The sequence below is a fragment of the Amphiura filiformis genome, chromosome 2 (genome assembly GCF_039555335.1).
Source record: "Amphiura filiformis chromosome 2, Afil_fr2py, whole genome shotgun sequence".
Classification (NCBI taxonomy): Eukaryota; Metazoa; Echinodermata; class Ophiuroidea; order Amphilepidida; family Amphiuridae; genus Amphiura; species Amphiura filiformis.
In genome coordinates, this window is record NC_092629.1 from 32,221,827 (window position 1) to 32,237,073 (window position 15,247).

Here is a 15,247-nt window from a genome sequence, read left to right on the forward strand (position 1 = left end):
AACCTCTGGCTACATGATGTTTATTGTAGATTAATTCGTTCAGCAAAAATATCTTGAAATTTGAATTACGTTCTGGTACATCAGAACAAAATTACAACATATTGTCTATGGAGCAGTGTAATAAACATAAAACTCGCAAACACAAAATCGGAATCAATAGAAATTGGGAATAAGCTTTTTGAATTACATTTAGGTTCAGGGGTCGCGCTAACCTGCGTTTCTGCGCGTACAGCGCATATTTTGAAGTTTGAGCGCATATATTCATTTTTGCATACCAGTTCAGGGGTTTTCATGCGCGTAGAAAAATGAAAACATGTGAAAGAAAATAAAAGCTTCGATCTCCAATATTTACGGCCCGTCCAGAAATTATGTAACATAAAATGCAATGTAACATAAATGTTCAAGTGAAGTCGCCGTAGCATTGTAACATAAATTAAAAATAGAAATAAAATGCACACACATGGCATATTTACACAGATTGCGATATTGTCTAGAATCACTGCTGATGAGTTATTGCAGTACTGAATGATGACACGTACGTGAGTTGGTAATTTCTAATTCTAGGGATCGGAAAGAAATGCTTGGCAGGTGGTGTGTAGAGATATGTCATCTGTGAAATACGACGCAATGATATCGGCCGTAGAAGAAAAAAATGACAAACATTTGCCCTTGAATTATGTTTTATAGTCAAAATACTCCAGGAATTCAGTAAATATCATGATATTTGACCTAAACTTGAACTCATTTGCAATGAAATGTCATTTTTATTGAGTAAAGCATAGCTTCCATGTGCTTGCAATGGTGTTGAATTCTGCACTTTGCCGACATGGCCGAAGTTGAACTGCGTTTTATGGAATTCGGCGAACTTTTATGGCATAAAGCAACACTTTTATTAAAGTACACTGCTTGGGAACTTTCTTAAAAAGTGCGATAGTTGGTTAATAGCGAGAATCGTGGCATGAAAAGCGTGAGATTGTGTTTTTTGCCGGGCCTTGCTTAACTATGGTACAGGTAAACACATCATTTTTCATTGTAACCAAAATCACAAAATCTGATACTGATATATTAAAGCGGTACATTCAATACTTGACAGATTAGAGAACCCCTCATTTTAGGATTTGAGCGCATATTTTTAACACTTTCAGGGGGTTCAGGGGTTCTGAGAACCCCTGGTTTTAAAACCTAGTGCTACCCCTGTTTAGGTTTACCTAAACTTAGAGCTCCATATTAAACTGTTTACAATTACACCATTAGAGTAGCAAATGTGCTCCCATCAGCTATGTTATTTAGGGTTTGTGGTGAGTTTTGAAAATGACAGGCATGCTAAAAATCGCACTTCTGGAAATGTTAGGGCAAACTGTCATCAGGCATGGTATAAAAATTGCATTAAATAAATGTTGGTATTTATACAGCGCCTTTCACATGTGAACATGTACCAAAGCGCTTTACATTTATTCCGCCGTCATTAGAATATGTCAGCTGCCATACAATGCCCAAGGCATGCTCATACCTTTGGGCGGCGCTCAATGGACAGTATTCATAACAGCTCCCCATTTCACACCTGGGTGGAGAGGAGTAATCGAGATAAAGTGCCTTACTCAAGGGCACAACACGATGGCGTCGCCGGGGCTCGAACCCGCAACCTTCTGATTATGAGTCCTAGCCCGTTCCGCTCGGCCACCGTGCATTAAGAAGTTTAGCAATTGAGGTGTGCTATAAATCGAACTCGGAGAGGCGATTTAAGGTGTGTGATGGTGTGCGATCACACTCGAGCGCCTTATAACTCAATCTCTGCACTTTCCCGGAATTGAACAGTGAACACTACACTTCTTAAAACTGTGCCTAATGAAAATCATGCTCAATGACGCAAGGTCTCTCCTCAATGTGTAATTGGGAAAACTATACTCAATATTTTTAATACACCTGTCCTACTTATAGGCAATTCTTACCATTTTGTAATGTTTGTCTGTACTCAGTGATTACAACAAATACTTCACCCTCTGCTATTGGTTCTGTCCGAGTTGGAATTTCTCAACAGTTGAAGCCTGCAATTTGCAAAAATACTTGTTAAATTTCATAAATCAAGTTGGCTTGAAATGGGCTATTCCAGTTGAAATCCACACTACCCCTGTGGAAGATTTTGGAAATATCTTCCACAGGGGGAGTATGTTTTTCAAATGTAATTAGTCAGGTCAATCGTTTTGAAACCCATACTCCCTCTGTTTTATGACTTCACCTATATCTCCCACAACTGGAGTGAGTATTTCAAATAGAAGTTACTCAATTGTCTATTCTATTCGAAACTCATACTCCCTCTGTGGAAGACTTTTCCAAATCTTCCACAGGGGGATTGTGTATTTCAAATGGAATAGCCCAATTAACTGTGTCACTCACAATACAATACAAACAAATCTTTTCATGACTTCAGTGACGCGACCTTGTTGGCCATTCATAACCTCATTATAAACGCGATGCGTGCAATCCAATCACATTTAGTTATAATTTGTGAAAATGCGAACGCAAATCGAGGTTGAAAGTAAATATTAGTAACCTCCGCGAGCACCGTATTTAGAGGTTAATAATCTGCGCATCGGTTATTTGGAGGCATTGTGAAAAATCTAAACATTTTGCCTTTGGAACCGAGGAATATCCCGAGGCGAGCCCGAGGGATATTCCGAGGTCCAAAGCAAAATGTTTAGATTTTTCACAATGCCCGATATATTATCGATGCAAAGTTATTAACCTCATTCATAACCGTCACTTTAATATCTTCACCTCACAAAATAACACCAAATTTTGCTCAAAAGTTTATAAAATTAGATGATTTTTACATCTTCCCTTTCCAAAAATCGATCAGGCTAAAACAGAACGACCAATAACAAAAGTGCGTATCAGAATCTGTGCAAATATGGTAGCGCGCAATCCAAATACGGCAGCCAGCGCGCGCGCAGTTTGTTGGACGGACAATAAGGCGAACGCGGAAGTCAATTGTGTGCGACATTGGAACAATTACGCATTTTGCGGTCAATTGTGAGATATTAATGACCTCGATTTATGTTCGCGTTTTTGCAAATAATAAAATATGATTGGATCGCACACATCGCGTTTATTAATGAGGTTATGAATGTGCATCGAACAAAGTATGCGCGCGCTGGCTGCCGTATTTTGATTGCGCGCTACCATTTATATTTGCCAGATTGTGATACGCACTTTTGTTATTGGTCGTCCTGTTTTAGCCTGATCGATGTTTGGAAAGGGAAGAGGTAAAAATCGTCTATTTTGCAAAACTTTTGAGCACAAATTTTGTGTTATTTTGTAACGTAAAGTGAAGAGATTAAAGTGACGGTTATGAATGAGTTTAAGAACTTTGGTTGCATTGTTGGGCATAGCCCGAGGTACTCACACCTCCATCACTACGATTTCCACTGTCCTTCTTCGTAAAGGTCTGAGACTCCTGAGCCTATCTGGTCCAGGGTACACATAAAATACCACTTTTTCTCATAAATACCACTTCCTACCATTCCTCACGTGAAGATGAGACTTAAACAAAACATATTTGGTGCATGTTCATAAATTTTGAGCACATTTGAGGATGTAAAAGACCAGACTTGTGACTGTTATCGTCGCCGTGTTTTGAATTCTGTCTATAAATAGATGCCGTCAGTGTGACGTGATCACCGCGAGTCCGCGACGTGAGTTCACGGTGCCCCATTTTTACGTATGTATGGCATTCATGCTACATGGCTCTAGTGAGGAAGGAACAAGGCCATGATGTTTCGGGCTATGTTGGGTATTGTGAAAAATCTAAACATTTTGCTTTGGACCTCGGAATATTCCTTGGTTCCAAAGGCAAAATGTTTAGATTTTTCACAATCAAGACAATACCAGTGTTCTTAATTTACCGGTAAATTATAAATGGCGGTTAATTAACCGGTTAATTAACGTTAATTAACCAGTAAGATTGGTTAATTATGGTTGGAAAATATATAAATCTGAGCTCGGAATTCAATATATGCCATCATACTGAAGAACATTATGCAAGTATTTAACATGAGCAGATGAAGTGTTCTTGTCCACCTTTAGCTTTTTACATTAAAATAAAAAAATTATTTTCATATAAACTTATGTCAATTCAACCCTGTTATAATAACCTGGTATAATCTGTAACTCTGCTGTGGATTTTTGGACACTTGTACAACGGGTGGTGGGGAGGGGGGCATTCTGCTTGGTTGAAGGTATACGGGGATGTGCCACGGTTTTGGAATATCTATGGGTAAGGACAGGGAAAATGTGCTATGCGCAAAAAGCGCCAAAATTTGCACATTTTGGGTCATCAATTTGTTAGCGCTCTTTAGCAATGTCATATTTCATTGAATTTACAAGTGTATGACAAAACAGACGAAAATAGTAACTTTTTGCACAAAATTTTTCAAAGAACCCCCCCCCCCCATAGATTTTTACATATGCTCATAGACAATAGACCATATTATGATCTTTGATGTGCTACAAGACACTCTAGGACTAGAGAACAAGCAGAAGAAAACTATTTTAATATTTCCAGTGAACATTGAAGTGATATTAAAATGTTAATACTTCATACGCCAGAATAATTCAAAATTCATAATTAACCTATTTTACCACCGGTTAAATATGATGCGGTTATTTAACCGGTAAATTAACCGGTAAGATTGAGGTTAATTAACCGACTAAGAACACTGGACAATAGCCTACTCTCCAAATAACCGATGCACAGTTATTTACCTCTAATCATTGTTATAATTTTATTCGCCATGTCCATTGATTGAAGTGAGAAAGAATTGATTCAATAAATAGATGTGTGTTTGTCACAGAAATTAACACAACAGAAATTAGCATCTCATGAATGTGCTACCAATCAATCTTTAGAAATAAGAAAACCCACTTTTAGACGGGATACGCTTAGCTCGAGATACTCCAGCTAAAATACAGGTTTACATTTACTATCTTACATTATCTTGCTGTATTTCAGCTAGAGCGCCAGACAACAAGCTTCCGGGTTTTTTTGGAGAACAATACTGTTACTTAAGAAGAAACCCGCCTCGGAGCCCGCCCTACTCATTATTTCATTGTACCGTACTTATTGCAATTAGCCTCCACACATTACGTAATCAACACAAAGCTTTTGTGAGGACTAGTGAGTGGATAAGAAATTGACAGCGGAGGATTCAAACGACACGCCGATTTTTAGTTGTCAATCATGAATTTGCTGCAACGCCAACGTTTTAGTATTTTACTGCATGGCATTCTGCAAAGCACCATGACAAATTATGCCGTATTTTTCCAAAGATCATCTCATATGAAGTAAGCTGAATCCGATCTGTACTTTTGTAACATTCCGATCGCTTTTGTTTTTTATCACCTATTTTACGGCAAATTTGCTTGAAAACATGTGAGTTCATGTACAAACATAATTAGCATGGACACAAATGAAATTACGATGCAATACAATGCAATTTGAATGCACAGCAGATCTATAGAAATAACGTTGCCCGGTTTTATGCAGAATTAGACCACGTCTGGATACAAACCGTTCAAACCCAAGGGAACGCCCTTTATTATTATAATACTAGTTCTTTGTTATATACCTAATCCTCTTTCGCCGTCAAGTTGGCAATGGATGCCTGCATGTTTTATGATGGAATTCGATCAATTGGCTATTATTTAGTTTATTTACAGTTATTTTATAGTTTTCAGTGTCTAGAATTAAGTTTGATAATTAATATTATAAAAAATAACACAATATTTAATGAATTGGATGAATGTTAAGTTTTTTTAATGTTTATTTTTATTATTTTACTACTATTATTTATCATCGTGTATACATATTATTATTCAGGTAACTTTCATTTATTTATCATTCATGAATTAATTTAAATTTATTTAGGCCTAGATGGTAGCATGATTTTAATTATAAGTTTGTCATTATTTTATTAAAATGACGACTTTATTTGTTCATCATTTTACATGATAAATCTACTGATATAATTCCTGTATTTTTATTTATATATTTTAAAATCATAATAAAAATATCATGATCCATTATTATTTATTTTTCATTTTAAATGTATTTTTATTTATTTTTAAATCTGCTAGTGTCAGCTGACTGGGATGTGGGTGATGCTACTCAAGTACTTGTGGCTTTTGATACCACGGAATAATCGAAGTCAAGTGGTGACTTCCCATAAAGAGATTGATATTATAATGGACGTTCCTTGGGTTTGAACGGTTTGTGTCTGGATAGGCTCGTGTCTGGCTTCTCCTACAATGTATTGTATGTCAAGCTGTCGAATTTTGAACCAGTTCACTGTATTGCGCTGAATATTGATCAACTCGTTACGCCTTACCTTACACAATAAATTGTTCAAATTTAAAAATATAAATATCACTTACTGAAAAAATCTTTATTTCGTCTATTGAAAATACCATGTGGCAACGCTAATGCAATTAATTCAAAAGCAAAAACGCTTGTCAAATAACCCGCGAGTCTTCCATCCAGCTGATTTTTGTTTTCGTCGTCGATCGAAAGTTTGATGTGTCTTCCTTTTTTCTTGGGAGCACCGTACCCATAATCATCATCTTCGACTCCCAAAATATTATTAGCTATTATTCAAGTTGATGTTGTCCGAGTTGTCAAAATTACTTCAGCCTTAACACTCCCTGAACCCAACTTTTCTTTTCTCAAGTACCGGTAGTATATCAAAATTATAAAAAATAAGACATTCTGTACTAATTTGAACACAAAAAGGCTACAAAACACCCCAACTTATATTTTTGTAGGGGTCTAAATCAGGAACATTTTATCGTGTCCACTTTGCTATAAGAAAGTGGGCTAGTTAAAAACAAATGTCAAAAAAAAACAAAAAAAACACACACACAAAAAAAAAAAAAAAAGGTTAATTAGTCAAATGATTTTGTTTAGTCACCTGGGCCACTTATCCCGTGGTTTTTGTGGGGTAAGTGGTCCAAACCTATCTCGTCTCACACTTTAAAAAAAAAAATTATTTTGCACTACAAAAGTAGCATTGTATTAGGCCTATATCAAGTTATATCAGTCTATCAATAACTTGGTGAATACGTAATAATTATTTGATGTTCGGGCCTGAGGTAAGTGGTCAATTTGAAATTCAATTTTAAATTGATTAATTTCTGATTAACAATGCTTTTTTTATATAAATGGGTGAAAATTTGCTCAAACTATGTTCTTTACCATCAAGAGTAGGCCCTAATAGTAGGCCCTAAACATGACAAAGCGAACATGACCTTCCAGATATTCCATGATTTTATATAGACATTTAGGCTGAAGTGGACCACTTACCCCACTCTCCCCTTACTCATTCAGCCTGATACTGATGCCAAAATGGTCTCAAATAATGACTTGGAACTTGGAAGTGTGTATTTATATGTAGAAAGGTCACCATAAAATCAAATTTGTGCAAAAATTTAATTATTCTGCTCTAAGATTTTTCTGGAACTAAGAAATTGACAGCTTAGCATGCACGACCCCATTATTAATCACGGTGACAGTAAAACGGAAATTTTATTGTGTTTAAATAATTATGCAATTGAATGTACAGTATACAATCCAGTCAGTGTAACATCTGTTTTTAACATGCCCCGAGAATAATTAGCTAAAATTGATTGAAATGGTGCTACAGTGTGACAGCTGCCAAGTAAGCATATCATTCAGTTTCATCTCATTTCATTCATTTAAGTTTATTTCATTTCATTTCATCATTTCATTACACAGCCGAGTTCTTTCTTTCTTTCTTTCTTTCTTTCTTTCTTTCTTTCTTTCTTTCTTTCTTTCTTTCTTTCTTTCTTTCTTTCTTTCTTTCTTTCTTTCTTTCTTTCTTTCTTTCTTTCTTTCTTTCTTTCTTTCTTTCTTTCTTCTTTCTTCTGTCGACTTTTACATTTGCTCTAGCACACTGACATGCTTACACCGATTTTGATATAAAATTGGATCGGTTGAGCCCATATTTATTGGTCGAGCTATGAGTTTTAAAATATTGGACGAGACGTAGTCGAGTCCAATATTTTATAACTCTAGAATGAAAGTTCATCTGTGTTGGTAGTAAACATAATTTAGAGGTTTAAACCTTTGATCTCAACACAAAAATCGCTGAACAGAGACGGGGGCCGATACAAGCTACCAAGAGTGTACGACCCGATTTTGGGGTCAAGTGTCCGAAAGGTCGCTGACTGAATTGGGTTGCCAATCTGCTGATGAAAGTCGAAGTGTCGACTGAAAATTCCAGGTACGCAAATTTTTGTGTTGAGATCAAAGGTTTAAACCTCTAAATTATTTTATAACTCATAGCGAGACCAATAAGTATTGGGCGTAAAGCATCCAATTTTATCATTTGGATCCAATATTATCACAACTTGGATCCATCAAAACATAATAATGACCTAACTTGGTCACAACCATCACCACACCTAACATTTCATTTCGTATCATTTCATTTCATATCATTTCATTTCGATTCATATCATTTCATTTCAATTCATATCATTTCATATCAATTCATATCATTTCATTCATTTCATTTCATTTCATTTCATTTCATTTCATTTCATTTCATTTCATTTCATTTCATTTCATTTCATTTCATTTCATTTCATTTCATTATTTTGGTATTTCGTTATTTCGCTATTTCATCATGATCATTTAATTTCTTTTCATTTCTTTTCATTTCATATAAGTTCGTTTCATATAAGTTCATTTCATTTAAGGCCCGATTTAAGGTCATATTGTTTTAGTTCACGTTCATATTTCATTTAAGTTCATTTCATATAAGTTAATTTCATTGGAGTTCATTTCATTTAAATATAAGGTCGTTTCATTTATTCATTCATTCGGTTGGTTAGCTGCTTGCTTGCTTGTTAGCTCTTGTTTGTTTGGCTGATTAAAATGAACTAAAATTGATAATGATTTATGATTATTATATATGCCGGTGACATCATTGAAATGACAACGGGCAGCTTTCTTTACATGAGCAGTATCTATCTGTTCAGGTCGCGTGCACACCTGTTCGCCTTCTATACGTAACGTGTATCGCTATCAATTTTGTAAATGTTGCTAATTTACAATGATTCTGCTTGTAACATGACGCCATTTTAAGCTATTTTAATTCATCATGGTCTCTGCTATAATTTTCTGATATCGAATTGTGTGACAAAACCTCATAATTCCTGAAACTGTCATGGGTATGTATTATATAATTATTTATTTAGAATGATATTTGATTTTGGTTGCATATATTATAAGCTCATATAGGCCTAGTATGCATTACACATAGTACAGTTTATTTGAATACGTAACGTGACTTAGTTTTATGTTTACATAGCTGATTCAAAAGTAAAATATAGCCTACTACAGTCAAACTATATAAGTTTATTTTTCTTTCTACGAACGTAATGATGTGACACAGTATGATTGACAAAATGTCAGTACATGTACATTGTATGTACATGATAGTTCCACTTGAATAGAAAACGTATGGCAAGTGTTTAAAAAAAATAACCGTATAAGTTGTAGTGTGGCCTATAATGCTGTTTTGTTTTGGTTTTCCTCAATAATTTGCCTATATTTTGAATTCATAATAAGCAGGCCGCTTGCTTTATAAAATATGCCATAGTTTACGCCCTCCAGAGGCATATCTAAAGTATGCTATCTTCCGTAGACAGCATAAAAGTATATGCTATCTTCCGTAGACAGCTAAAAGTATATGCTATCTTCCGTAGACAGCAGATTTATTCACAATATTAGAGCTATTGCCTAAGATATAAGCCGAGATCAAGAGAAAACTAGTGTGACTGTAATTCCGTTTTTGTTTATCTTTTTCAAATTATCTTACTTTGCAAACTAAAATGTTCACCATTAAATGAGCAACACATTGCAGTCACACATATTTGACTCGCCTTGTATGTAGGCTATAAATACGGCTCTGTACTCGGCCATTTAAGTCAAAAATGTGTGTTAAACTCCTTTGCAGATTTTTGTCTACTTTATCATGTCAACATATTTTGACTAAAATGGCCGACCAAAAACAGTGTTTAGAAATCGAGGACAGATTGGTGTTTAGAAACATTTAAAAATGTCTACAGCACACTTTAATGTTTAGATCTTAAACATCTAAACACATAATCATATGAAATGTGTTTAGGATCTAAACATTAATGTGTTTCAAATGCTGGCCATTTTGCTGTTCTCAGATTTCTAAACATTGTTTTTGCAGTATACATGGTTTGGGGTGCTGAGGGGCTCAACTTGTAAAGTGAAATTTGAGTGAAAGTTATTTGCGTCTTTATGTTGAACCATTCTGGCCTTTCCTAAATTCCATTGAAGATTAATATCATTTTGTTCGGTCGTTCGTTTGTTTTTATGTATACTCTATTACTACTTCTTATTTTGCCCTTTTAGGCGATGATCTGCAATTGATGATGTCGGATTCAGAAGATCAGGGTTCGAATCCTCGATGGCCTAACAGACGACGGTTCGATACCTCCTTCACCGTTTGGTACAAGGAAGATATGGCTGTGTTTGGATGGATCAAACATCTACTGGGGGTCAAGATTGATCATTATAAAATGTAACTATTGAATATTGTTAATTGATAATTAATCGATCAATTGATAACCGACTGAAATCGATCTGACAAGCTCGACCACTCACCCAATCAATCGATCGATTGGTTGTGGCATTTCATGCTCCGCGGCGTCTTTAGCAGTGTCCTCATCAAACATATTTGTTTCTTATAACCAAAAAGGGTTTCACGCCTTTTCATGCACTTTTCTAAACTTTGTGAGGAGTTCCTCAATATGAATTAGAAAGTTCCTAGGCCTAGGTTCTTTATAGAACCTTAGCATTGCTTACGGTACTGTACACGGGACAAAAACGGGTTCTAAAGTTGCATCTGTGGATCCTTGGGGTTTATTATTATTATTATTGGGCTATTCAAGTTGAAATCCATACTCCCCCTGTGGGAGATTGTGGAAATATCTTGCACATACAGAGGGAGTATGTTTTTCAAATGTAATTGGTCAGTCAGGGTTAATCATTTTGAAACCAATACTCCCTCTGTATTACGGCTTTACCTTTATCTTCCACAACTGGAGTGAGTATTTCAAATGGAAGTGACCCAATTGTCTATTTTATTCAACACTCATACTAGACTTTAGATAAACCTTCCACATGGGTAGTGTGGATTTTAAGTGGAATAGCCCATTGATCATTAGAAAATAACACCAAAAAGGTGATGGTTAGTTAATTGCAAAATATGAAAATTAATTTATATTCATTAATTATATATTATCTTATTAATTGTTTTGTCTTAATAAGATTTGAAGATGGTCTACTGATGTGTGCTATAGCTAATAACCTGTGTGAAGGAAGTATCACACGAGAGGTAAGAAATCATGGGTGGACCTCTATCGGACCAATACATTGATCACTATATAGCTCTCTTAGCTCCGTCCCTTCCCTCCCCCTCTTTAGTGGGGGAAAGAACTGTATTGACTGTGCACTTTTGGGCTTTCCTAAGGGGCTAAATATAAATCTTATGCTGGTTTCATACTTTTACTTCATTGCACAGTCGCACCAGAAACGCTAGCGGTGACCAGCGGCAAGCTGATATATCGATCACTCCACCGCTTTGCCGCGGCGGCAGCACCGCTGGGAGTTGAAATCAAATCAACTCGGAGCGGTGCCGCTCTGACGTATCGAACAATATGATTTTTGAGCGGTGCTGAGTGGCAACAATGACTCAGTTCAGAGTCATGCCGCTGCCGCTCAGCGGTGTGCCGCTCCGCTTGCAGACAAGTGCAATTATGTGTCGGCCGGGTCCGTAGAAGTGGTCATTTATCAAATTTCATCTAAACAAATCCAAGGGGATATTGTGTAAAACTTAGGATGATAGAAATTTATTGACAATCCTGATGAATTTGTTTACGGATATAACAGGAGGTGTTATACGGAAGTCCATTGCAGAGATTGGAGCTGTCAGTCAAGGCTATGCACGCCTATTTGGGCGTGGCACCTGTACTAGACGCGTGCGCAGTAATTGAGGGGCGTGGTCAAGAGGAACTTCTTGAGTACCTTTTGGAACTGAAACACGAAAGCGAACAGCTCAAAAAGGTATGTAACAGTAAAATGCTGAAATTTGGACATCCCGACAAACAGACAAACAAACATAGAGATAAAAGAGATACACAGACACACTGATAGCCAGACTATACTAGAGTCAAGTGACTCTCTAAGTGGAGTAAACTAGCACTGACTCTCAAAAGCAGTCACCTGATTGTCACAGGAGAGTCAGATGACCTACTTGTGGAGTCAATTGACTCTACATTCAGAGTCGTCGACGGAGTTAAGAAATTTATGACTCTTCAAGAGAGTCAAACTCTGGAATAGTTTGGTTGTTAACACCATGGAATGTATTCTCCAATTCCTAAGGGATGGTGGTTCAGTCTAAACGATCGCGTAATCGCCTATGTGGCGTGAAACTAAAAGTAAAGTCTCCTATTCCGGTAGGTATATACTTATATACCTATATAAACTGTCGGAGTGACTCTATGTCAAAAATGACTCCATATTGAGAGTCAAATGACTCCTGTGTAGAGTCATCAACGGTGACTCTTCCGCGGAGTCAAGAACTTTATGACTCTTCAGAGGAGTCAGATGACCCCAGTTTGGCTTTCAGTGCACGATTACATACAAGCACATTAATTAAAGCCAAACTAGGACAGACGCACTCATCCCCAGTGGGCTCGCGCGCCCATACACTCCCACTGACGGCACATCCACCACCTCACATCCACCCCACAAACGACCCACCCCACACCAGTGTTGTTGCAAGTTATGACTTGTAACTTGTGGTAAAATAAGGCTCTCTCACACACATCCCCACAAACTCAGTGCGCACATGACAGTCGCAAGCAGACATGCAAATAAACAATACAGTTCCATGCGACATGAACGTCTTCTGTTAAAACAATACATTGTTAAACTAATATCAGATGGTTTCGCATTTATTTCTTTGCAGGAACAGGTCGATATTAAACGCGAGCAACTATGTAATATGCTAATAAAGAAGGACAAAGAACCTGCAAGTCACATGCATGAAGACGTATTGAGTTTGAGAAGGGACACATCATCGAGTGGGACGGCACAATCAAACGAGAGGGGTAGTGTAGCGCCAAGTAAAATCCGACCAAACCAGTCGCCCTCCACCAATGATGTGTTTAAATCTACAAGCGATGCTCCTAGGCCACAATCACCAGAGCCCCCGACGCGCCAAGACACCTATGTCGTTAATAAACCTGAGGGATCCTCGAGCGATAACGTTAAGCATCAAGGACCACCGTTAAATATTTTAAAACGTTCTTCCTTGACTATCAAATTGTCTTCATCTTCAACTCCACCACCAAGTCCACTAGAGAAGAACAAGATCGTGGATTATGACACTCGGGACAATGTGGATATCGCAAATACAGCAACGTCAACAGAAAACACCACTTCGGTTGGGACGGCACACGCAAAGAGGGGGCGGATGTAACGCAAGATCCTGAGATCGAGTTGGTGACGAATTTAAATGATCTTTTGATGATTCGCCTAATACAAGGACGTTTCCTCGGAGTGGGTTTGATAGGCACATGTTGTACTCGCCTTATTCGATGCCTTTTATATCTGTCCGTGAAAAGAATCGAACCCCAGACGAGTTCAAAGAAGGGATTAACATGTATGACGATAAACCTTTAACAGTAAACGACGATGTCGGAAATAGGTAACAATTAACATCCAAATGCATGCATTAATATAAATTGCATAATTTTCTTCTTCTGGATGATAAAAGGACAACATTCTTTCTTTCTGCCCATGTATGTGCACGTCACCATAACTATATAGTCAAACGAATGAATCCGTAAAACGCATTGCTGTTATTTCTTCTGCTCCATAAGGTTTTGTTAATTGGAATAATAACACATTAAGGTGGAGATAGCTTTGTAGTGGCGTAGCCAGAACTTTTTCAGAGGGGGAAGGGGGCGAGATGGCACGGCAACCTTCAAGAGGGAAAAGTTGACGAATATGGTTAAAATGGGCTTAGATTCTTAGATTCAGGGCTGCCAGCATCCCACAGGGGGAAGACTGGGGGGGGGCAGCTACTCCCTCCCCTTATTAGCTACGCCACTGTAGCCTATGGAATCAATAAAATTTGATTCTCATCACAGAATTTTGCGAGAATCAATTGACCATTTCAGTTTATCCCATAACCTTTTCCGAGTAGACCTGAGATGTCGTCATTTGACATCTCGGTAAGGAATTATGGGATTTACCGAAAAGGTCAATTAAATCTCAACTAATTGTTTCTAAAATGTTTACAGGAATCAATTTTGATTCTAGCAAACCAATTTTAGGAGAATCATTAAGATAATCAATGGGGAGGACGGGTTGGTGTAGTGGTCGATGTGTACGCCTCTCACCACTGCGACCCGAGTTCGATTCTCCGCAGTGCCGTTAAGTGAGCATGGTTGTAAATAAGATCCATGACTTCTTGCATATTAAATTGGACCTCTCCCCATAGTCCTGTCCCAACTGATCCAGTTTACCTCGTTGTGTTATAGCTGCGATTTTAGTAAATTGCGCTTTACAACAGCGCGCCTGGATGCCCACTTGGTGGATGGTAAGTCGCGCATTACGAATCCCTGTACTTATGTGTGAGTTTTACCCTTTCTTTATTATTATCTTTGTTGTTGAAATATGAACAGAGAACTATTCCTTGTAAGTTTTATTTAATTTCTTCAATTTTCTGTTGTGTTTTTCACTTTTTTGTTCATACTAGTTCATCAGATAAAAGCGAGCGGATATCACCCAACAGGAGCGTGACACGTAACGGCCACGCATCGAAAATGAATATGACCATGATGGCGCGAATGTCAGCTCGTGCTCCTAAGGGAGCCTTGAGCAACACAGAATCTGATGAAGAATAAACGAGGAGCGCTAGCCTCGAAACTAGTCTGATTCCCGCGGCCCTCTCTCGAAACTAGTAAATGTGGCGGAACAAAATGATTTCTCACTTGCAAAGCACAACCCGATGACCGTGCGTAGCTGTTGAAGGACTGATATCAGTCTAACTCGATGCATTTGAACTTAATGGATTTGATTAGATTCATTAGAAGAATTGGTTGACTTCAAAACTACTTAAAATTT

General features: G+C 37.4%; 1 protein-coding gene across 1 annotated transcript; it reads left to right on the forward strand.

Moving 5' to 3' along the window:
* Positions 1 to 9,144: 9,144 nt before the first annotated feature.
* On the forward strand, positions 9,145 to 13,595 carry LOC140140022 (uncharacterized). Its single transcript, XM_072161836.1, has 5 exons — positions 9,145 to 9,246; positions 10,463 to 10,631; positions 11,381 to 11,447; positions 12,002 to 12,175; positions 13,083 to 13,595. The coding sequence occupies exons 1-5, from the start codon at positions 9,243 to 9,245 to the stop codon at positions 13,593 to 13,595; spliced, it is 927 nt and encodes a 308-aa protein (XP_072017937.1). The 5' UTR covers positions 9,145 to 9,242.
* Positions 13,596 to 15,247: the final 1,652 nt, after the last annotated feature.